The sequence below is a fragment of the Pseudoliparis swirei genome, chromosome 15 (genome assembly GCF_029220125.1).
Source record: "Pseudoliparis swirei isolate HS2019 ecotype Mariana Trench chromosome 15, NWPU_hadal_v1, whole genome shotgun sequence".
NCBI classification, from domain to species: domain Eukaryota; kingdom Metazoa; phylum Chordata; class Actinopteri; order Perciformes; family Liparidae; genus Pseudoliparis; species Pseudoliparis swirei.
The window spans coordinates 2,760,532-2,785,026 of NC_079402.1; the positions used below are offsets into that span (position 1 = coordinate 2,760,532).

General features: G+C 43.8%; 1 protein-coding gene across 10 annotated transcripts in view; it reads right to left on the reverse strand.

Moving 5' to 3' along the window:
* The window catches only part of tjp2a (tight junction protein 2a (zona occludens 2)), a 28,596-nt gene extending 6,474 nt beyond the window's left edge, over positions 1-22,122 (reverse strand). Inside the window, exons 1-16 of one of the 10 annotated variants that reach the window (XM_056432436.1) lie at positions 21,973-22,062; positions 13,765-13,894; positions 8,357-8,410; positions 7,249-7,373; positions 6,452-6,554; positions 5,703-6,372; positions 5,505-5,608; positions 5,140-5,293; positions 4,150-4,261; positions 3,656-3,786; positions 3,187-3,268; positions 2,926-3,076; positions 2,709-2,817; positions 2,064-2,283; positions 755-942; positions 566-661 (exon numbers count right to left, since the gene is read on the reverse strand). In XM_056432436.1, the coding sequence (XP_056288411.1) occupies positions 566-661; positions 755-942; positions 2,064-2,283; positions 2,709-2,817; positions 2,926-3,076; positions 3,187-3,268; positions 3,656-3,786; positions 4,150-4,261; positions 5,140-5,293; positions 5,505-5,608; positions 5,703-6,372; positions 6,452-6,554; positions 7,249-7,373; positions 8,357-8,410; positions 13,765-13,767 (2,302 nt within the window). In that variant the 5' untranslated portion in view covers positions 13,768-13,894; positions 21,973-22,062. Of the gene's footprint in view, positions 1-565; positions 662-754; positions 943-2,063; positions 2,284-2,708; positions 2,818-2,925; positions 3,077-3,186; positions 3,269-3,655; positions 3,787-4,149; positions 4,262-5,139; positions 5,294-5,504; positions 5,609-5,702; positions 6,373-6,451; positions 6,555-7,248; positions 8,328-8,356; positions 8,411-8,838; positions 10,419-11,053; positions 11,295-13,764; positions 13,895-20,829; positions 20,850-21,972 lie in introns of those variants that run through there. The other 9 variants (XM_056432438.1, XM_056432437.1, XM_056432439.1 and 6 more) reach the window with 9 other exon arrangements.
* Between the last annotated feature and the right edge of the window lie 2,373 nt (positions 22,123-24,495).

Sequence of the window (24,495 nt, forward strand, 5' to 3'; positions counted from 1 at the left end):
ACACGAGGTGACTCGAGGTGACTCAAGGTGACTCGAGGTAACATAAGGTGACTCAAGGTAACATAAGGTGACTCAAGGTAACATAAGGTGACTCGAGGTGACTCAAGGTGACACGAGGTGACTCAAGGTGACTCAAGGTAAGATAAGGTGACTCGAGGTGACTCAAGGTTACTCAAGGTAACACAAGGTAACATAAGGTAACTCAAGGTGACTCAAGGTTACTCAAGGTAACACAAGGTGACTCAAGGTGACTCAAGGTAACATAAGGTGACTCGAGGTGACTCAAGGTTACTCAAGGTAACACAAGGTAACATAAGGTGACTCAAGGTAACATAAGGTGACTCGAGGTGACTCAAGGTGACACGAGGTAACTCAAGGTGACTCAAGGTGACACGAGGTAACTCAAGGTGACTCAAGGTAACACAAGGTGACTCAAGGTTACTCAAGGTAACATAAGGTGACTCGAGGTGACTCAAGGTTACTCAAGGTGACTCGAGGTGACTCAAGGTGACTCAAGGTGACTCAAGGTAACACAAGGTGACTCAAGATGACTCAAGGTACTTACTGGCGACCACAAACTGGCCCGGCATGTCGTTGGCCAGCTTCTCGTTCACTGCGTCGGAAATGGGCCCAAATATGACGACCGGCCTCTGGAAACCGGCTGAAGGTCGAACACGACACACAACGCAGTCAGAGACGAGAACACACCAACATACAGATTTAGAGGGAAACAGAACTTTTAGTTGTGGGGTACCTTCCCGTAGGACCACCCTCTCGTACGCGGGGAACTTGGTGGTGACGGGCGCGGCGCTCAGGTCCTCTCGGCTCTTGCGCAAGTCCTTCTTCTTGGCCGCCCGCTGACCCCTCAGCCTCCAGAAGTCTCCTCTGTCGTTGCCCGACGTCACGCCGGCGGCGTTCTGGACGTTGGCCATCTGCTCCGCCCTGAGAGACGAGACATATTTATTTAGTTTTTCAATCATGCACGTTGTACACCTCTCTATGCACACATGTGGTCCACCTACAGAGACCTCTTGGCTGAAGAACAGTTCCAGCCATACGGACCACGCATGGAAAAGTCTGATGGCTTTTATTACAAATTAGAGGGGTCAAATACTCAGGGGTCAGATTTGGGTTTTGAGGGAATTGCAAATACAGATGCAGGGTGGTGTGAAGACACTTACAAGTAAAGGAAAATTAAGGGGGTGCCGGGGTTGCTTTTTGTGGTCGTCTTTTTGTTGTTTTTTATTGTTGTTTTTTTGGGGGGGGGGAGGGTATGCGTGTGTGTGTGTGTGTATATATGTGTGTGGATGTATGCGTGTGTGTATATATATGTATGTATGTATGTGTGTATGTATATGTGTGTATATACAGGACTGTCTCAGAAAATTAGAATATTGTGATAAAGTTCTTTATTTTCTGTAATGCAATTAAAAAAACAAAAATGTCATGCATTCTGGATTAATTACAAATCAACTGAAATATTGCAAGCCTTTTATTCTTTTAATATTGCTGATTATGGCTTACAGCTTAAGAAAACTCTAAAATCCTATCTCATAAAATTTTAATATTTCCTCAGACCAAGTAAAAAAAAAGATTTATAACAGCTGAGTGTTTGTCAAGGCTCAGGAAACCCTTGCAGGTGTTTCCAGTTAATTAGACAATTCAAGTGATTTGTTTAATACCCTACTAGTATACTTTTTCATGATATTCTAATATTTAGAGATAGGATATTTGAGTTTTCTTAAGCTGTAAGCCATAATCAGCAATAAATCAGAATAAAAGGCTTGCAATATTTCAGTTGATTTGTAATGAATCCAGAATGCATGACATTTTTGTTTTTTTAATTGCATTACAGAAAATAAAGAACTTCATCACAATATTCTAATTTTCTGAGACAGTCCTGTATATATATATATATATGTCTGACATTTTTGTACTTCTTTTATGTTTATATCACTAAACAAATAAAAAATTGTGGGGGAAAAAGAGACCTTAAGTCGCTCATAAAGATGCAGTGAGCACCGCGACTCTACACACACACACACACACACACACACACACACCGGCTCTTGCTGGGGATGATGCCTTTCTCCCGCAGCTGGTTGTCCTTGTCGGAGCGGACGGCCAGCCAGTTGCCCAGCTTGCCGTCGTAGAGCGTGTCCGTGACCTTGAAGATCTGTCCTCTGGAGAAGGGCAGGCTCAGAGGAGCCTCCTTCTCGTACTCAAAGTGGGTCCGGATGAAGAAGGAGTCCCCTCGGCCCGACTCCAAAATGTCCTCGTACACTGAAACAGAACACAGGAGCATTCTGGGTCCGTCCACTCGCAAGACATGACCCTCAAGACTAAACCTCCACCTCCTCCCACCTGGATCCGGTGGCTCAGTTCTGGGTTCTGCAGCTTTCCCATGTCTTCACGGTGCGTCTCTGGCACATTATCCAACAATGGAGCAAATGTTCTAGACATTTTGTCAAGTGCCAGTGTGTCAACTTAGTTTTTTGGTTGTATTCATCAGTGCTTCTTAACCATTGTTAATAATAGAAATACATAATTGCATTAGGAGCCATTCTCTTACCCTAAAGGCTAGCATACACACCACAAAGCACGTGACACGTGGCAATCTAATACGTTCAAGTGTACGACAAGCCACCCCACCCCTCCCCCGACATTGTATATATATATGTATATATATATGTATATATGTCCAGTACCTTCAGGCTTGCTTTGAGCCAGAATGGTCACGTCTTCTCCTTTGGGGATCTCCAGGAGGTAGAGGACGGCGTCCTCGCGCACCATGCCCCGGAAGTCCATGTTGTTCACCTGAGACGACAAATACCGTGAGAGAGGCGTCGTGTGGAAGAGGCGTGAGTACAGCATCGTGTCGGCGCGTTCGTGCTTCGTCCGATGGGGACCCTCGGCGAGTCTCACCTTCACGATCTGGTCTCCCGTGAGGAGGCCCTCCTGCTCCGCGGCGCTGTCCTCCTGGACCCCGGCGATGAAGATGCCGACGTCGTTCCCGCCCGCCAGCCTCAGCCCCACGCTGTCCCCTTTGTGGAAGCGCACCATCACCGTGTTGGGCCTGGAAGGAGGAGCTCATTACGACGAGCGCACGACCGGAAGGACGGGACGAATACAAAGAATGAAGGCAATCGCAAAACTCTGGGTTTACGACGGAGCGGATGTACCGACCCGTACACCTCCTGGTCCTCGATGCTGGGCTTCAGCGGCGCCTTGGGAGCAGCGTGGACCCGCGGCGCCGCGTGGACCGGGACTGGAGACACACGGACACATGGCTTATTTCACACATGTTGACCAATGATTTCAAGGAATTTTCCAGGACTTTAAACCAAATTTCCACAACCAAACTGAAATCTCGGTATAAACATTAAAAAATTAGAACATGTTATATTTTGAGCGTCCTTCTTTAAAAAACCATATAAATTATTTCAAACTCGGCGTAAATGAACACGCGATTATAACACATTTCCATGACTTTTCCAAAACTTTCATGATTTAAGTTTTTTCCATGACTTTTCCAGGCCTGGAAACGACCATTTTAAAATTCCATGACTTCCAGGTTTTTCATAACCCTGCATTTGACTTAAAACCAGTGAATGAAATCAAAGTTTTATACACTCAGAAAGAGACGCTCGTGCACCTGGAGGCGTCTCCGGCCGTGGCTCCTCCCTCTCCGCCTGCAAAGGGGGCTTGTCCTGTGCGGCCCTGTCGGGAAGCCTGAACGGCGTCGGCATGGCGCCCATCTTTGCCAGTCTGCTGGGCGGGTCCTCTCTGGAGACGTTCAACTCAAGTGTCACAACACGGCTCACCGCCAATACAAATATTCGGCAGTCCTGCAGGCGACTGTTGTCCCTCAGTACGCCCCAATACCCCCAAAATATGTCATTACTATCAAGAAATGGCGTTAAAAAAATAAATAGACGGACAAATTAAACATTATCGTCATTGCAGAGAAAAAAATGAATAAATCATAATTAAAATCACCAATGTCCCTTTTTTAAAATGTGATTGGCTAAGCTTCATCAACATAATCCTGCATTGTCCTCATTTTCCTGCTGTACACACATCTCAGCGCACACTTTGGGGCTTTGACCACAACAAACCCCCCCGACGGGGATGAAGACGGCGGCTTACCTCGGCTTCTCCCTCAGCCTCTCATTGGAGGAGTGGGAGGAGAGGTCGGAGTGGTGGCCCCGCCTCCCGTCCGGCGGCGAGTAGGAGCGGTACGACTCGATCTCGGAGATGTCTGCAACACAACAACAACAACGGGAATGTGAGTAACGTGTCCGGAGGTCTCTGGGCGTTAGGGAACAAAGGAATGACAACATGTCTGGATTTTTGTCTTCTTTTTTTTCTCCTAAACGCGTCTGCTTTTGCTAAAAAATATTATTATGAATGAGCGTGGCGTGATTCAGACGGCCTGCAGGGGAGCGGACACTTGAAGGTCACATCACGCGGTCCCGCCTCCGGAGGCTAAAATTGTGTTTCCGCGCTGCATTACAAATAAAAACGCCAACAGACCTCGACTTAATGAGATTCTGTCATATCCAATAGCAGAGATTATGACGGCAGATTAGATCACCATGCCCGAGGCACACACACACATATGCACAACCACACACACATATGCACAACCACACACACGCACAACCACACACACACACACACATGCACAACCACACACACACACAGTCCAAAAACCAGACCAAAGTGGGTCACAAGTCTTCCGGCTCTCTCCGCTCCGCCTCCCCGCAAACATTGGGTCAGTGAACAATCCCCCCTCGCCACTCGTCTCGACCAATCGCAGCATGCCGTCCGGTCATGTGACCGTAAAACCAGGTATAAAAGAGTGCGTAATCATCACGGTGGAAAAAAATAATATTTTGGTGGGTCTCTGGTTAGCTCATATCCCTAGAACTGCTTTTATTAGATTTATAAATATATATATATGCACACCATTAAATAAAACTAAAAACTGATGTGTGAGGACAACTTTTATTTTATGATGGGGAGAACAAGTTTGATGGATAAATACAAACAACAACAACAACGTGTCTACAGTCGAGCCGCTGGCCGCTCACGACGGAAAGGACCGGCTGCTTTTCAGCCTCGAGTGTCTCTCACCGTCCAGCTCAGAGTCGCTGTCGGCCATCGGCGGCACTCGGATCAGAACCTGCTGCTTGTCCCGCTGCACCATCAGCTGCAGCTTCCCGCGGGACTTCTCGATCAGCTTCCCGGCGTCGCTGAGCGACAGGTTCTCCGTCGCCGTGCCGTTAATCTGACGGGGGGGGGGAAAAAACGGTCGGACGGTTATCGAGGCGGCGGACTGTGATCGGAATGAGTCGTCATGGCGACGGGGACGATTATAAAGATAGAAATCGTCCGTCTTGTGATTGTATTTTCTCAAATGCAGAGAAGATTCAAACAGGCATCCCCGAATAACATCAAACCCAATTCTATTGTGACACTGAAGAAGAGCGTGACCCGACCTTTAGGATGATGTCTCCTTCCTGCAGGTTCCCGTCTCTGCTGGCCAGTCCTGTGCTCGTCATCTCTTTGATGAAGAGCTGGCTGCCGAGACGAAGGCCGTACTCTGTGGGGAAGAGAATAGTTTAAACACACATATAATCTTTGTGTGAAGACGCATAATCTGCAGGTGAAGCTGAAGCAAGGAGACGGCTCCTCACCCTCGTGGGGCCGGTTCTTCAGCAGCATGATGCTCATGGGTTTCTCCAGCGGCTCCATGTCCCGGGCGGCGGCCCGCGCCAGAGGGATGGGCATGGCGGCGGGCGACGGCGAGCGCGCCAGGCGGTCCCGGCTGCCGCTCCTCTTCATCGGCGGCTCCTCGAACTTCCTCTGGTCGCCGCGCTCGAAGCTGCGGCCGCGCCCGCCGTGCCGCAGGTCCGGGCTGTCGGCGCGGTCCAGCGTCCGCTCGCTGCGGTACCGCCGGTCCGGGCTGGCCGGCCGGTCCAGGGCGCGCTCGCTGCGGAAGCGCCGATCCGGGCTGCGGTCGGCGCCGTGGTACGGCCGCTCCGGGCTGCGCTCTCGCTCCAGAGCGCGCCCCCTGCTGCCGTCCCTCCTGTACTGCCGGTCCGGGCTCGGGTCCCTCTCCGCGCTCCTGCCGTGGTCCCGCCGGTCGTAGTCGCGGTCGTAGTCGCGCGTCTGGTAGCCAGAGTCCGTGTAGCGCTCCCTCTCCGGGCTGTGGTCCCGCCCCCCCGCGCTGCGCCCGCTGTACACGCTGCGGCGGTCCTGGTCGTAGTTGTAGTCGTCGTTGTAGTCGTTGTTGAAGACCCGGTCGACGGGCGACGGGGGGCGGTGCACCGCGTTCACCGGAACCTTCCGGGGCCTCTTGACCGTCTGTTGGTGAAAACGAGGTCAACAAAACAAAAGGTCAATAGGTCACAGCGACGTGATTTTACCGAACGCCGTTACTTACGATTTTGGCCACTTTGCCGCACTTCCTGAGGGTCTGGACGGCGAAGGAGTGCACGGCGCCCTCCATGGGGATGGCGTTCACCTGGATCACGCGGTCGTTCTCACTGCACACGGACACATGGACGTGAGCGCGCGGTACATGCAAAGCAAACATTGGAATTGTGGGTAATCTCCGGGCTGCTGAAGGTGTGTCGTCAAGGAACATTCAGCGTCGGAAAAACACGAGAGCAAAACTGCCCCGAAGAATGATGTTTACCCTGATATCACGAGGATAATAATTTGGATAATTTAATAGCGTTTTGTTTTTGTTCTTTGTTGTGCGTGTCATATCTGTATCGTCTCTGGTCGGTAAACAAAAAAATAAATACATTTGAATTATAAAAAAACAAAGAAATAAGTTGTTTAAATGTAATAACAATAAATAACCACAAAGAAAAAAGAATAATATTGAATATGATTGTCTGGTTTATGTTTTTAAAAAAGAAAACCTTTTGGGCTATTAAAATATTCCGGGCAGCTTCATCAAGTCACGACTAGTGAGTCCAAAGTGAGTCGTCACATAAAAGCAAATATGAACATTATGAATAGAATATACACTTTTATACTTGTGAATTAACTGATTAAATGAGTCTTGGGTGACGATGTGGATGAAGTCCACTTTAAATGATAAGTTCTGGACGACAATGGATGAAATAAACCAGGCAGGAATGTCTGCTGTGGGTAGATCCTGTTTAAATTAATTAAACCCAGAAAAAACCTTAAACCCGATATGAGTATTTTCATGAGCAGCGTACGCACAACAAGAAGCCGTCGCCGGGTCCTCCCGGCAGGACGTCGGACACCACGATGGACGTCTCCCCGCTGCCCTCGTTGGGGTTGTCTCGCCCCCCCGACACCGCGATGCCGAAGCCCATCTTCGGATCCTGAGGGCAAAACCAACGAAATAAAAAACATGCAAATCTCGTGGATCTGCAGTGTGTGTGTGTGTGTGTGTGTGTGTGAGAGGGGGGGGGGTCCTGTAATCCCTGTGAGCCCAGTGTATTATCATGGCTGCATGTGTATTGTTCATGTGGAATAAAAGGATTTTGTCTGATTACAGTTGTGCACGTCGCCTCCATGTTTCATGTTTCTCGAGTGTGTGTGTGTGTGTGTGTGTGTGTGAGCACATAAAGCATTCACTGCACACTTTGTTTTGGGTTTAAAAAAAAGGGTCAAATCTCTTTGTTTTTAAAGATTCCAGTGGACAGTGGTTCCACCTGCCGCTGCTCCAGTTCGCCAGATGAGGTCAGAGGTCACGTGACTCAGCCTCTTTATCCTCCTCCATCTGTATTTAACAAATAATAACAATAAAAAAAGCCCCCTGCAATGCAATTCACCACTGGGTGGAGCAGATGGCCTTGGGATGCTGGAAATGGGGGGAAAAACCTACAGAGATTGAAATGAAAGCAGAAGAGAAAACGTCTCTTCACCTCCAGAGATTCAGAATTTTCTTTTTCTTTTTAAAGAAGATTACTTTCGCTGATCAAAATGTAATTTTTATTAAATCACAGAAAATCCTGTAAAGCCAGGAAGGCGTGTCACAGCGTTGCGTTGTCGTTCATGCCATAATGACGGGACTCAATGGGAAACCAGTTGTAGATGAGTCCACTGGTAAACACAACACATGTTTAATGACGTGTGTGTGTGTGTGTGTGTGTGTTTGGGGCATTTTCTGCACTAAATCTGCTTTTCTGGCTCCAGTGACCCACAGCAGGAGACAACGAGCTCATCATGATGATTACCTAAAACTCAGTCGTACACCTGGTCAACATAAACAGGGGGTGGCTGGTGGCGAGATGTGTGACACACACACACACACACACACACACACACACACACACGGCTGTTTTGGGGCAGGTGGCCTCACCCTCTGCAGCGTGACGGTGTACTGCTCCCACACGGTCTCCTCCATCACCGGGTTCTGCGGAGGGAAGAGGAGAAGATCACCGTGGGGTCGTTGTCCCGGGGTTTGTTGACGGACAATAGGCAGTAAAATAGAGGAAAACAAACATTTCTTTGCATTTAAGAGCTGAAACCAGTATTTTTTTATTTTTACTTTACATAATTAATAATCAGTTTCCTGATAAACGACCACTAATGAATAAGCAAGGGTCCAAATCAGTCCATCCATCACCAACTCGTGTCAAAACCACTCCACCGGGAACAAGTTGACGCAGACAAATAATAAAAAACTAAAGATGAAACTCAAACTCAGACGCTTCCTCCTCAAAGTCAATTTCGGAAACTTGATGCCTCTTTTTCTGCGACTGTGCATCCCTCGTTTCCAGAAGTCCAGACTCGACTCAACCCGACATCCTCTCCCGCTGCACATGTCAGGACCACACTCACGATGCCCTGAAGGATGCGTATGGTCTCGACGGCGTGGGCCCACTTCCTGTGCAGGCTGAAGACGGTCTTCATGGTCGGCGTCTCTCAGTCTCTCAGTCTCTCCGTCTCTCTAGCATCTCTCTCTCTCCCTCTCTAGCATCTCTCCCTCCCTCTCTGCTCTGGCAGACTGCTGTGCGCCGCGACCTCCTCCATGGTCACAGCTGCTCTGCCGTAAGAGGGACGCCGCTGGCCTACATTCACAAATCCCACCGACGGCGTAAACACGGAGACGCCGAGCGTTCGTCCGCAAACACGACGGGGGGAAAAAACCCACGTGTTGGGTTTGATGTCTGAAGATAAATCAGACGTTTTTCAAAAGTTTGAGGGATGGTTGGCTCGCGTCAACGAAGACAAATAAACGCATGCGCAGAGTGCAAATTGGAGTTGGGGAAAACCAGATGACAGCAGCAGGTCTGTGTCAATAAAAACAACAACAGGACGAACGCTACCCGACACCGGAGGGGATAAGGCTCGCAGAATCAGTAACTTCTTAAAACCCATTTTTATAGAACAGCTTTTAAGTGATCTAGTCTTTTTATGCAGAAATTTGGTTCCCCTAATTTAGTTTGTCCGTTTTTAATTTATTTTTAATTCATTTTTTATTTTATTTTAATATATACTTTTAAATGTAATATTGGTTTCTTGCTATTCCACTTGTTTTGCTTTGACTCTGTGGAGCACTTTGTAAACATTGTTTTTAAAAGGTGCTATATAAATAAAGTTATTATTATTACACATATAGAAGAAGACCAGAGAGGATCTTTGTTTTGACGGAGCACTGAAATGTCCTTTATGAACGACAGAGGGATGGACGGTCGACAATACTTTTCCCCCACGCTGATAATAACGTTGATTTACTATCAGAACTGTCATTAAAAAACTATTTCTAGAAGCGTACGGAGCATTCAGAGATGTTTCTGGGCCCGATTGTCAGCACGACTGAGTTTTAAATCTTTAATTACAATCCAGTTTGACGTCTCTCTTTTTTTAGGATTGCGCCGGCTGCTTGGGGGCGGGCCGCTGGAGGAGTTGTAGCGCTGGCCGTTACATAATAAGAGACAAACGTGTTTCCGGGGGAGGGAGGGTCGACACACTGGGTCATCCTCGCAGGCCGTGACACATTATTTAGAGAAGGAGAGGACGACTCCTTCCAAATTAACACACACAGAACGTGTGGGTAGAATTTACGAAACAATAGTAGTGCATTGAAATAAGAGTACTTAAGTACTTTGAGTACTATGAAAAGCGATATAGAAATGTTATGTATTATTATTATTATTTAGATTCAATGTTATACAAATACTCATCTGCACCTATTTATTCATCATTAAGGTTAGCCTAAAAATAATGAATGGCGAAAAATAATAAATATATATATACTGTTTACAATGAAACAAAATTATTCATACAGGAGATGCTAGAATCAGAAATTTTGATATTTTGCTTGAAAAATTACTTGCAAGTATTTATTTAAAATGACCAAGACCCCAAGAAACACTGATACGTTTTGTGAAATTGTAGAGAATTATTTAAAAAATATTTTGGTAATGTTACTGCACTGTGGAAGACACTGAATTAAAAATAAAATGGTATGACCAACCAAGAAAAGATGACTCGCTTTCTGTTTTCCTCTAAAATCTTTGAATATGCAAGAATATGCAAATAAAGATGTTTATCTTAAGCCAAATAATGTTATGCAATAGACAAATATACTGCCGTTTAGTAAATATTTGCGTGTCAATACATTTAATCCCAACAACCCTTCATGAGTCAGTCTCAATGTTTGATAACAGAAAGTTGAGCACGTGCGCCCCCTGCTGGACACAGAGCCGCATTACACCGGCAGGGCACGACACGCTAAAACGCAGAATAACTCTCACAACGTGACCAATTACCGGAGAGGCGGACACGTCCGACACGGTTATTGGGTCACAATAACAGTTTTAAACCGGGTGTATTAACTTTGCGCGTGTTTCTGCTAACTTAACTTAAGTTAAACTTCTAGCTGATAACTAGCTTAACGTCGTAGCAGGTGCAGCTGGATGCAACGAGCAGTCATGGAGAGAGTCTACTGCCGTCATTTCTCTTCAAAAAACATGTCGGTTATATCGGTGATGTTGTCTATTAACATGTGATTTTAGTATAATTTTATTATTTTTGCTGTGCGAGTACTCACGGTGAAATACTGTGTTGCGTATCTGCTGAGCGAGAGCAGCCCCCCTCCGTTTACTGGCATCACGCACTTTGAACTGCCCCGGGACCGGGGGCTTGAGGACCAAACTACACCACGCAGACTGCTCCGGCCCGATGGAGACCAACGTGTAAAATAAGTTAAAAAGTGTAAAAGTCCAAAAAGTAGTAAAGATTCGTCTAGTTTAAAATAAATATCGCACTTTTATCCACTTCAAACATTCAGGGGGAAAAACTAGAACCGACGGTTAAGATCAAACCAAGTGAGCATCGCGGGGGGGGGGGGGGGGAAGTTAAATGTCAAAGTAACTATGATAGATGACAGCAAACTAAAACAACGTGTCGTGACATCAAACTCGCTTCATATTAAGGACAGTACTCATTTGGTTTTTGAGAAATAATAAACCGTTAATCGCATTATTAGATACGTGTGTAGCTTGGAAGTCAAACACCACTAAAAATGGATCCGTCCAAAACTGCCATTGATTTTAAGGTAGCCTGCTGCGAGGCTCCCCGATACAGAGCGCGCGCACACACACACACACACACACACACACACACACACACACACACACACACACACACACACACACACACACACACACACACACACACACACACACACACACACACACACACACACACACACACACACACACACACACACACACACACACACACACACACACACACACACACACACACACACACAGTGGAACATAATTCAGAGAAGGACATGCCATTAAAGTAGAGGGAATTAATCTGAAATGCACAAAACACTTTGTATAGCCTTTACTTACAGCGACTGCTTTACAGCAGAAAAAATAGGTTGGGTTTCATCCTTTTGTGGTCCTTAACCATAAAAGCTTTGTCTATTTAAAACATATTATACTGTGTGTTTTACTCCTCAGCAACCTGTGCAACCAATGCATGTTACAGGGGAAACACAAGCGGTTTCAAATGGAACCTTTTTCCCGTAATTCCCCGCACGCCTGCAGCCGAGACGAGAGGAAAATGCGCTGCCGTGTAGAAAATACACTTCATGGCCGACAGTGAGGTCCAACAATGATTACAGTCTGAAGTTCTTCCAAAAGCAAACTGAGAAAACCCATTTCTTTATGGAGCCGCCTTTGTTTACCAGGGGAATTAAAAGGAACAGGAAGGGGCCTTCAACAAACTGCTGCGACAAAGCTAAAAAAAACACACTATTTTATTAATCGTCACTGTGAGTTTTAGGAGTTGTGTTACATGAGCTGTCTAACAATCACCTATTGGTGTGTGTGTGTGTGTGTGTGTGTGTGTGTGTCTCCATTCAAGCCTGCCCTCATCTAGTATTTCATCAACACAAGACCAATCACAGATAAGAATGCCAGCTGACCCCGAAAATGTCCAAAATCCCTGATGCCACGTACAATTCAACCGTTTGCTGTTATCCACTATTTTAACAAATGATTGGGGGAAACTGCAACAAAAAAAAGCAATGACATTAACATTTTTAGATAAATTCCGGTACATCGTGTCAAATCACCAGCAGAAGTATGCAACAATGAAATGGGCCTTAAAATAGGCCATCCATCCATCCAAATGCAAAACGGCTCCATCGGCCTGAATAATGTGTCATTAAAACAATGAAGCTTCTGGGACACGACATGTCTCTCTGGCTAATCCTCAGCCTGGATGCATGGTGTGTGTGTGTGTGGAGGGGGGGGGGGGGGCACTAACAATAGTTGTATTCAAATAGGTAAAGAAGTCTGGGAAACGCAGACTCAGGGAAACTCACATCTTCTTATCATCAGCGTGTCAGAAGGGAAGTGGTCTTGTTTGCACCCTAACAAGTACTTTTATTTTTATTTTTGGGATTATGAGAGCGTCACTAGATTAAAATTCAGCCAACTTCATCAACATGTGCAAGGCAGAAGTAGAAGAGCATAACACACCAGGTGCGATCACACTTCTGTGACCAATCAGGCTTTAGACAGCGGTTCGGACCGCCCCAGCTCATTTGCATATAAGGACACATAAATGTCACACATAAATAAATGAGGAAATACGTGTGGACACATAAATAGAGACATAAATAAATGAAGAAATAGATGTATTTAATGATGTCCTGTTTAGGTATAACTTATATGTATGTATTTCTGTATTCCTGTATTTATTTATACATTTATTTAAGCATTTATGTATTTATTCTTGTATTTATTTAAGCATATATTTATTTATTCTTGTATTTATACATTTATTTAAGCATTTATTTATTCCTGTATTTATTCATGGATCAATTAATTTATACATTTATTTAAGCATTAATTTATTTAATCCTGTATTTATTTATTTATACATAAATTTAAGCATTTAATTATTCCTGTATTTATTCATGCATTAATTTATTTATTCATACATTTATTCAAGCATTTATTTATTTATTCTTGTAATTATTTGTATATTTATTTAAGCATTTATTTTTGTATTCCTGAATTTATTCCTGCATTTATTTATTTATACTTAAGACATTTGAAGTCCTCCATACACGACAGCCACACGGACCGGTGAGGGTTTCAAAGGGGACACGAGGAAAAGCAAAGTCAGAGTCTTCATCACGCTGTACGCAGATATCAAGAAGAGAGCCGCCTCGTGCTCCCGTGTGACCGGATCGAGGGGTCAACACGAACACACACACACACACACACAACACACCATGGTGATAGCCGAGTAGCTGCGTGAAGAGAGGCGGCGCAGGTACAAGTACTGAGATCCTCTGGACCAGCGGAACTTGCAACTGGACTTGAGCAGGACAGTGCTGACCTGGTCAGAGCCAGGCTGGTCCCTACACTCACACACACACACACACACACACACACACAGAGAGAGAGAGAAAACACGCACGTTTAGATGACAATGCTTTACTGAAAGTGTGTTAAAAAAAAGAAAATGGTTTGAAGGATGTGAGCATTTCCCTGGCAGAGATGGTCCAATTAACAACACTATCCAGTTGCATTATGGGAAATGTCAGAGTAATTGTTCTTGGAGAGCCACGCCCCTCATTAGGGACGAGAGATCTGCTCCATGGATTTTGACCTTTCTATTCTATGCGTCTCTTGTGAGAGATGCTCAATCACTGAACTTTGATGAGTCACATGGGCACAAACACAGGAATGTTGAGACACTTCAACGTAGAAGTGGGAAACCAGAGGACGAGTCAGAGGATCCCTGAAGGCAACACATTTCATCACAATCCGTCCACTTTTTGTTGAGATATTTCAGTCTGAAATATAAAAGTGGAGCGAGAAATTAGAAATGCAGAAGCATCATCACCCAAGCTTCTAAAATATGCTTTTATTTCTGTCATGTCATTGTAAGTTGTGTGTACTTTGGGACTACGGGGGTCAAAGTTCAAAGTATTTATTTTATTGTCAGATTTTCCAATGTTGAACATACAGAAAATCGAAAATACGTTTGTCTCTTGTCAGACATTAAGTGAAATAATAGTAATAAAGTAATAAAGTAATACGTGTATTTGTATTTTATATTTTACTTTGTATACTTTGCACAGTCATTGTATTATATTTGTTTGTGTGTATATATATACATATGTTTCATTTTATATACATATATACTTCATTTTTTATTTTATATTTTACTTGTATACATCTTTATCTTTCATCCCTGTTTTTTATATTTTATTATATTTATTCTCGTGTGTTTAGTTTATTGGTGCTGCTACTGTGACGACAAATCTCCCCTTGGGGATTAATAAAGTATATATCTATCTATCTATCTATCTCTCTAAAAGTCAACAGTTAACAACAACAAATACAAGACAACATACATTTGACAAATAAAGAACGACAGAAACAGACTGTCTGCACAGCTGCAGCCGGCTCACAGAGTTTTTGCAGCTTTTAACTATTTGGTCCATCAAAACAAGAAATGTGAGGATGATTTATTATTCATATATCATCTTTTACACATTTAACCATAGTATTAGATGAGACGCTCGCTCACGTTGAAGATTACGAAAATTAAACCAGGAAAATATAAACCGAAAAGTATTTCAAAGCGCACAGAACCAGATAAAAAGAAGAAAAGTTGAGCTATAGAGAATAAAACGTTTTGCAGAACTAAGCCACACGGCGCCGAGTAGAGAGGAGACCCGGCCGGCTGCGGCGCCGCTGACGGTGAGACGATAATCTGCAGCCGCGGCCAGAGGACTCGTCTCTGAGCCGCCCCCCGCGGGACACGTAGCTACGACGCTGACAGATTATTTTGTGGCGTTGTTCGGTGATAAATCAACCACATCAACATTAGCGCAGCTGAAAACATTACGTCGCAACTGGTCCGACCTTTCCTCAAAAAAATACTAAATAAACAAACAAAAAACTCACGAAATCCTTGATTTCAAATCCTTGATTTTAAAGTTTGTGTCTGTTTACTGACTTTTGTCAAGTTTAATGAAGAGAGAGAGAGAGAGATGTGCAGGCGGGTGTCTCCTTTGTGTTGTATAAATGCCGTTTGGACAATTTGGAAAGTATGTTAAATTTATGTTCATGAATGTCACGAGAATTCACAGCTAGAAAATAGCAGCTAAGCTATGCTAACGATGCTAGCTCTCGTGTCACGCTATCCTCGTGCCTCGTTGTTTGATGTGTTTCTCTTCGTTTGGTCTGTTCCGGTTTATTTGCAGAGGGCGGAAAGAGTAAACGCCAGAGAAAAGACAATTGTAATAACTACGTACTAACCTCCATGTTCGGTCATGTCGGGAAATATCAGACTGAGGCTTTAACGTTTTTACGGAAGTTTGATATTTCCCGGCATGACCGAAAAATCGAGGTTAGTAAGTTTATTATACGGCATTTTTCATTTTGTAAATTTAAATAAATTGTAATTGTTAATAGAAAACATGTCATTGTGTCACGACATACTGCGTTAGCACCAATTACTTAACTTCAAGTCACAGTGACCAATAGAAAACGGACAACACGGCTCAGTGACGTCACAAGTGATTCAAACTATAGTTTCTCGTTTTCATCACTTTCAATAACACGTTTTCGCTGCTTCGGAATTTCCTCTCGGCTTTCGATGTCTATCGATATCGCTCATTTAGAAAATGATGTCAGAGGGCGATACGGATCCGTATCAGACCGGCGAGGAGGGCGACAGCGGCTGGCATGACGACCCATTAGCCAATCAGAACGCTTGTACTGTTGTTGCCATGTAATAATTCATCTTTATTCATGAGGAACATGTAAGCTAGCGGTCTGATGCTGCCCAGAGGAAACGCGGGTCGACGACGGCTCCATCTGAGACTCAAAAACCCCAAAACTCTCTTCATGCCCGATCAGCGCCGGACTCCAGGCGCCAAGCAGCCGGTCATCAGGCCTCCAGGTCCCAACTCACCCCTGGGGTCTCCACAGCTTCCTGCCGGGGGGCAGCAGCTCCCGTTTGTTCAGGGGCACGACCCCGATGGCCGCCTGCACGTCATCTTCGAACGCGCCGTCGGCGGCGTCACACACGCGCTACGCCAACGCCGCCGTCAGCCATCTCCCAACGAAGTGCGAGACCAGCTCACACTCGACGTCTCCCCCCCCTCCTCCACCCACCCCCCTTCTTCGCGTCATCAACGCTACAAATTCGCCCTCTCCGTGGCGAGCGCCGTCCCCCTTCTCCGCCCGACTCCTCACGGATGTCCTTTTGGCTTTGAGGATGTAAATGGCCGCGCTGAGAGAGGAGGACGGCAGCGCGTCGCTCTGACATCACGCTGCTGCTGCTCCTCTGACATTACAATGAAGCCACCAGCAGCCGCCGCCGGAATTAAATAATTGTGGTCCTAAACCCCGTCAGATCATGGATGTTGCTGCTGCTCCCCCCCCCCTGTAATCCCCCCATTCAGGCTGAAGTCTTGTCACCATTTACCCCACCAGACAGACCCCGCCCCCCCCTCCCAGGTTTATTCATGACACAATCACATCACTAAACTGCACTTCAGGATTTTTAAACGGGGGGGGGGCAGATTTTGGGAGTGCAAAGAAAAGAAAAAGCGATGTGATGTGCTTCTGTGCCGGGGGAGGACATTTAATATGTTTTTTAGGGGGCAATTTCCCCCCCACTGACTTCGTCCAGGGGCATTTAAAAATAAATTGGGGAACTTTTTGAAACTTGTGTGAAATAACATTTAACCTTTGTTCAAAAATAATAAATATACTTATTTATGCTGACAGGATATGAGCAATTATCAGAAAAATTTCAATAATAAGACTATTAGGCAATAATAACACTATTAGGCAATAATAACACTATTTGGCAATAATAAAACTATTAGGCAGTAGTGTACAGATTTAAAGTGTTTACTTAGATTTTTTTAACAAAGAATACTTATTTTTTTGTGGTGTGTATAGGACAGTCAACACAGATAGGACACACACACACACAAACAAAACACTATTAAATTATCAAACTCATGGGTCATTCGTTGCCCCTCTAGTGACATCAGGGGCAACATCATATTTCTTCGGAGCAGTTTTGCCCTTTGACCTGCTGTGTTTCCGACGCCGCTCTGTGGACGCCTTCATTTGAAAATCTGCTCTCGTTCCTCTCTGCAGCTGCTTCGGCATATCCTGAATCTTAACAAATAAATACAGCCCAGTTTATATTGTTATTGTAGACAACAAAACAAAGCCTCGCTTAGCGTGTCCCTCCTCACGCTGCAGTGAGCTCCTGACTTTAAGACGTGTTCGTCTGTCTCGTGAACTCAGACCTGTCCGTCTGGGGCAATCAGGTTTTTCCTGAAGATGAAGAAACGCCTTCGAGAAAGCCCGAAAGCGTTGGATCTGGTATCAGTGAGAGAGAGAGCGTACGCGCTGATCCGATATCACGAGAACAAAAGAGTTCTGTGGAGTTCGTTCTCTGTATTCATCCGTTCATATTTTAGGGTTTAAAACGAAGGAAAGACGCATAAGAAACTCATTAAAAGTCAATTTGAGTCTCAATAATAAGAGAAAAAACACCTACAGATCCTAAAAAGGAACCAGTATGTATGTATGTATGTAATATATATATATATACACAAATATATATTTAAAAATATATATATATATATACATAAATATATACATACATATACGGTATATATATATACACATAAATATATATACATATTTTCCATACATGCATATACACATATATATGTTTATATATCATTGTGTGTGCACGTATATATATATATATATATATATATAAATATTTATGTCTGACATTTGTGTGTTTGTTTTATGTTAATATGTCTAAACGAATAAAAATAAATGAAAAAAGTGACAAAAAAGAAGAAGAAAAGGAACCAGAGGCTCTGACAAGCATTTGGTTTTCAGCTTGAAAACCGCCAGCGAAACACAAAGAAGCCTCGAGGTCCTCACAAGGCCCCCCCCCCCCATTTAAATACAGCCAGGCGCCTCCGCTTCATCCCTCACCTTCATGTCCCCGCCGCTATCTCATCAAAAGAAAAGAAACGGCCGAGTGGAGCGCGGCGTTAAGAGAAGATGTCCGTGTGCTCGGGGAGTCGGGATGGAGCGATGTGCAGGAGGACGCCTTGAAACCAAACTCAGGGTCACAGGTACGAGTGAAGGGAACGCCGTGGCCTGTGTGTGTGTGTCCTGTGTGTGTCCTGTGTGTGTGTGTCCTGTGTGTGTGTCCTGTGTGTGTGTCCTGTGTGTGTGTCCTGTGTGTGTGTCCTGTGTGTGTGTGTCCTGTGTGTGTCCTGTGTGTGTGTCCTGTGTGTGTGTCCTGTGTGTGTCCTGTGTGTGTCCTGTGTGTCCTGTGTGTGTGTCCTGTGTGTGTCCTATGTGTGTGTCCTGTGTGTGTGTCCTGTGTGTGTGTCCTATGTGTGTGTCCTGTGTGTGTCCTGTGTGTGTGTCCTGTGTGTGTCCTGTGTGTGTGTCCTGTGTCCTGTGTGTGTCCTGTGTGTGTCCTGTGTGTGTGTCCTGTGTGTGTCCTGTGTGTGTGTCCTGTGTGTGTGTGTGTGTGTCCTGTGTGTGTGTGTCCTGTGTGTGTGTCCTGTGTGTGTCCTGTGTGTGTGTGTGTGTCCTGTGTGTGTGTGTGTGTCCTGTGTGTGTGTCCTGTGTGTGTCCTGTGTGTGTGTGTGTGTGTCCTGTGTGTGTCCTGTGTGTGTCCTGTGTGTGTCCTGTGTGTGTGTGTGTCCTGAGATGGACCGGCGACTAGGGATGGGTATCATTTCTTTTTTTCTTTTCGATACCGGTGCTAAACCGGTACTTTTAAAACGATACCGGGTCGTAAACGGTGCCTGAACCGATACTTTAAAATAAAAGAGCACAAAACGACGATTGACAACGACGACATTAAAAACCTCGTCGGCCATCTTCCCTGTAAAGCCGATCTCATGGAGCACGGGCAAAATACGGATATCAGACCGTCGCGCTCGCAGCTCGCAACTAGCGCGAGCTACGAGCTAGCTTAAACATGTTTATACTGGATAATTTATTATTTATTGGCCTACTTTTATGAATGCAAGACTAGCAATCAACGACTCCAGCGCCCCGCGGCCCTGAAGAAGGAGGAGCGGTTGGAGGTGAAGAGAGGAGTTGGCAGAATGAGGTTATCCACCACAAGAGCAGCAAACTGAAGCCACACAATTCATTTCCAGGAGGCCAGTGAGGTGACGGCTGCAGTATAATCAATATAATCAATAAAGTTAAAAGGTCACTTGTGGTTAAAAACAAACATTCAAACAACTTGTTCCAACGTTTCCAGAGACAAGACATAGACCTGGTATCCCACGCTGTTGGCTCAGTAAATACGACTTTTAGAACGACAATAACACCGATAATATTTATCTTTAATGCGATGACACACCCCTCCCTCCATCTCCCCCGATAAGGAGCGCCCCTCCTCCTCTTCCTCACAGATTAAACGTGCAGCTCTTCCTCATCCTCCCCGGCCCCAGGCCGCCGCCGCGCTGCCGGCCTCTCGATGTTTCGGCCGACGCAGGACTCACGACGGGATTTATAATCCAGCAGTTTGGAACGTCTGGATTACGGCTCTGGATGCGAGATTTTAAAGAGCAACAGAAATCCCCCCCGAGCCTCAGCTAAATAAAACGTAATGGAAGCAGAGAACAAACCAATAAGCCGTGGGGGACGGGGGGGGATGCACACTGATGTCACTCTCCTGGTGACATCAGGGGCAACATTATGGATTGCCCTTTGGCCCTCGCTGGTATCCATTGACATAATATTTAATATTTACAGTGCAGATTTAATAGTGTACTTTAATTTAGTTTCAAAATTAAAATTCAGGCGTATATATTGATCCTGGGTCAGATCTACTCAAACCAATGTTTTGAATTAAAACTGCATCAAACCTGCAGGTTAAGACATTAAAATAAAACTAATTATGAAACAAGAGCGACCCAATTCCTTTGTCACTGCGAGTTTTAACGTTTTAACGAGATTGTCTTCTATTGTTGTCGTGATTCGAGTGAGCCGCTGCAGCTCGAGTCGTGCGGTCATCGTCCTGAAGCTTCAACGCGAGCGGCGAGTTTTCTCCGGCCCTCGACGCGTCGGGGCCCGACACCATGACGCAACTCCCAGAATGCAATGCATGTGCAGGCAGGATGGAGGAACACATGCCACACATGATGAGAGAGCAGAGAGCGAACGAGGGAAGAGGAAAGAGGGTCAGTGTGTGCACACACACACACACACACACACACACACACACACACACAGGGTTCAGAACCCCAAGTCCACTTACAGAGTTGCTTTTGGGTTGATTCTGAGTGAGTGTCCGGCTTGGGAGCCACGTAGACAGGAAGGAGTTGAACCGACAACTCCGCCGTCGTTCAGGTGCCCACTCAATTCACTGAGTCACAGTCTACACCCACTTATATTCTGGTGTATGCCTCTTTTCTTTTCTTTTAACTGCCATGTTCTTACGTCACAGTGGGGAAAAACACACCCGAAAAATACTAAAACGACCGATTGCCGATTCCCATCTGAGCCGCGGCGGTTTTCAGGTGCAGGTGCAGCCTGACGAGCCGCTCCACCGCCACGCTGTACTGGCATGAACAATGATTAACAGGTATATGGGTTAGTAACACACACCTCCGCTTCCTGCAATGATGAGCCAGATCAGATTATATGCTGTGAGAAAAATATGCACACAGATTTGAAAGCAGCATCTACAGTTTTTACCCCTGTTTGCATTAGCAGAAAACAGCTAAATTAATACATAAAACACATACAGGTGTTTCTATTATTTTGTGTGTGTGTGATCTATTTATAACAAACGATGTCCTCGTAATTTTAATAAACACTGAACATGACAACCTCCACGAGGGAACAATGCACTGCTGTATTAGGCAGTATTAGTTTGGCGGGCCTCATAAACTGGAAAGTGAGTGTATGGAAAGACTAAATATCAGAAAATTAACCTTTATAAGAGTATAAAAGGAAATGTAATTCAAAGTGGACATTCAAAATGCACACTACCTGTGTATTAAGTAAATATAAAGGCTTTACTGGGCCTCAGTACAAAACCAGCTCAGCCCAGTGTGTGTTTACACTGGAGCCAACACAATGCATGCATGAACAGACAGGGGAGACGCGCGCGCAGCCACACACACCCACACACACCCACACCCACACACACACACACACAGCTACACCGAGGCCTGCACACACTGCACGTCACATTTCGAAGTTACCTGATTCAAATGAAGACTTTCTGCCACCGAAGAGCAGATAAAACCCGGTTGTTTATGTTATATTAGCCGCCCGTGATGCCCCTCTGCGCGGCTCCGGCGGGCGCGATGCCCAAATACGGTAATGCGCGCGACGCGGCGCGGTGAAAACATGTCGACACCCGGGTCCGCCGACACACACACGGTGGACTCACCTGGTGAAACTCCTGCGTCTTTCTGTTGTCGGTCTTTGGGAAGTGACCGGAGAGGATTAGTCCGGTTAGTGTCAGGCTGGAGGTGACGGGTGCAGATGTTCTGGAAGGTACTTCGGTTTCGTCCGCTCCCCCCCAAAAAAGAAATGATGCCACTTCCTCGTTCTCGCAGGTATGTGGGCGTGGCTTCGCAGGTGTGAGCCCTGGCTGGAGTTTCGACACGTGACTAAAGGGGAGCAGCGAGGCGGTGACGCGCATCCTGGAGCCTGAACGTGACGGTGACTCAGTTTATTATCGATAAAGCAAATAGTGATAAAAGAAATAAAAATGAGCTGATCATAAAAAAAGATACAAAGATAAAGAAAGGTTGAATCTTCTGTTTTAACTAATCAATAACATGTGTCGAGGCTATACTGCTTGCTGGGTAATGTGTAATTTGTTGTTGTTGTTGTGTATTTTATTCAGTCAATCATTGCAATACAATACAATATTATTCTATATAATATACAAAAGAGAAAGACTGAACAGTTAAAGGTAGAAGCGAAAAATGCTTATATATTCCTATCCTAAATTATTATTATTAACATAATATTTGAAAATAATTGAAAACATACAACACAATAAAAATAATATATATATATTATTTTTATTGTGTTGTATGTTTTCCATTATATTCAAATATTATGTTATTTGTTAATCACATGGTGTTAATTCTTTGTTATTTTTCTTTACTTTATATACATTTTCTGATTTATTTGATTATAATAATTAATTATTATATATTATATATTATATACATTATATATTTATACATAGATGTAATGTCATGTTGAAATTATTAGTAAATTAAATGCTGGTATTATCACTTCCTCTCCAGAATGTGATTTTTTAAATGTGTTTCACAGATGGTGTACACACATGGCATGTAATCGGGTTATAAAGCATTTATTTATTTATATATACAAACACAACAAATAAAAGATCAAATCAATGTCCTTTATTGGTCCTTAAATGGTGAATATAAGTTGAAGAATGTTCTAATCCATAATTAAAAAGGTCTATTTTTTATAGATATATTTTTAAGATGAATGTCATTAAATGAATTTATTTCTGTGTTTCTTTCTTCTTCACCTGTTTCTCAATTGTCAATTTACTTCCCTGTAATTATACGAATTATTTATACTGTTGATTATATTACACTTGTTGGCACTATTTATGAATAGAATGTTCTAATGCATAATTAAAAAGGTCTATTTTAAAATGTGTTGAATATCAAATGAATGAATATCTTTCTGTCTTCTTCACCTCAGTTTCTCCACTTGATTTATTTCCCTATACAAATGACTTTGAATATACTTTAGAGTGGTCATATTCATGGAGCATTCTCAGGCTGTCAGAATGAAACCACTCGGATGCTCTCAGCAGCCACTGGCGAGGAGTTAAGGAAACGTTGTGGTACATCTGATGATAAACAAATGAAATCCCAGAAGAACAATTTCTGATGTTTAAAAAAAATATTTGCTGATGATGTAAATTCGCAGCTTAAGTGCCGGCTACTTCAAAATGTGCTTTGTTTAATTTCCAGCTCTGGCCCAGATGTTTTGATCCCTGTCAGATTAACCTAAATCCTCTAAACCTGCAGTGTTGGCTTTTGTAAAGCCGCCAGTGGAGACAGGACGCGGGACTTCCCTGGAAACATCCTCAGATATTACATTCATATGGAATATGGTCATTTTGTCATGCAGTCGGCCTTGTAAACCACATAGAGGTCACGTGATCAACAGCAGCGCACAGGGCTCACATGCAGACCTGCAAATTACATGCAAACATCAAACACTTCCTTTCAACCTCCTGCGCCCCCTTGTGTTCGAATAAAATATGGCAACTGATTATACACACTGCAGGGATTTATTATATCAAAATATGTTGGATTTACACATTTTTTATTCTTAAAAAAAGAAAGAATGAAGCTATCAGAATATTAAATATTAATTTATTTCACAGAAATACATTTGTATTTTATGTTTTATATTATTACACTTTTTAAATGTCAAATATGTTGTATGTATGTTCACAATTTTAATTCACACAAAAAAGAATGAAGCCATAAGAAAAGAAAATATTAATTTATTTCTGTGTACACATATTGTATTCTAGATAAAAGAATTACAACATAATACAATTAAATATTAAGTTTATTTCACAGAAATACATTAATATTTCAAATAAATAATTTAATATTTTATATTATTACAATATCAAAATGTGTCATATATATTGGATGTACACATTTTTTATTCCCCAAAAAAAGAATGAAGCCATAAGAAAAGAAAATATTAATTTATTTTACAAAAAATAATTATTTTACAGAAATAAATTAATATTTTATATTATAAAAATATCAAAATGTCAAATATGTTGGATGTACAAATATTTTAATAAAAAAAAGAATGATGCCATAAGAACATAAAATATTAATTTATTTTACAGACACAAGTTCAAAGTATTGCTATAATACAGCCGTGG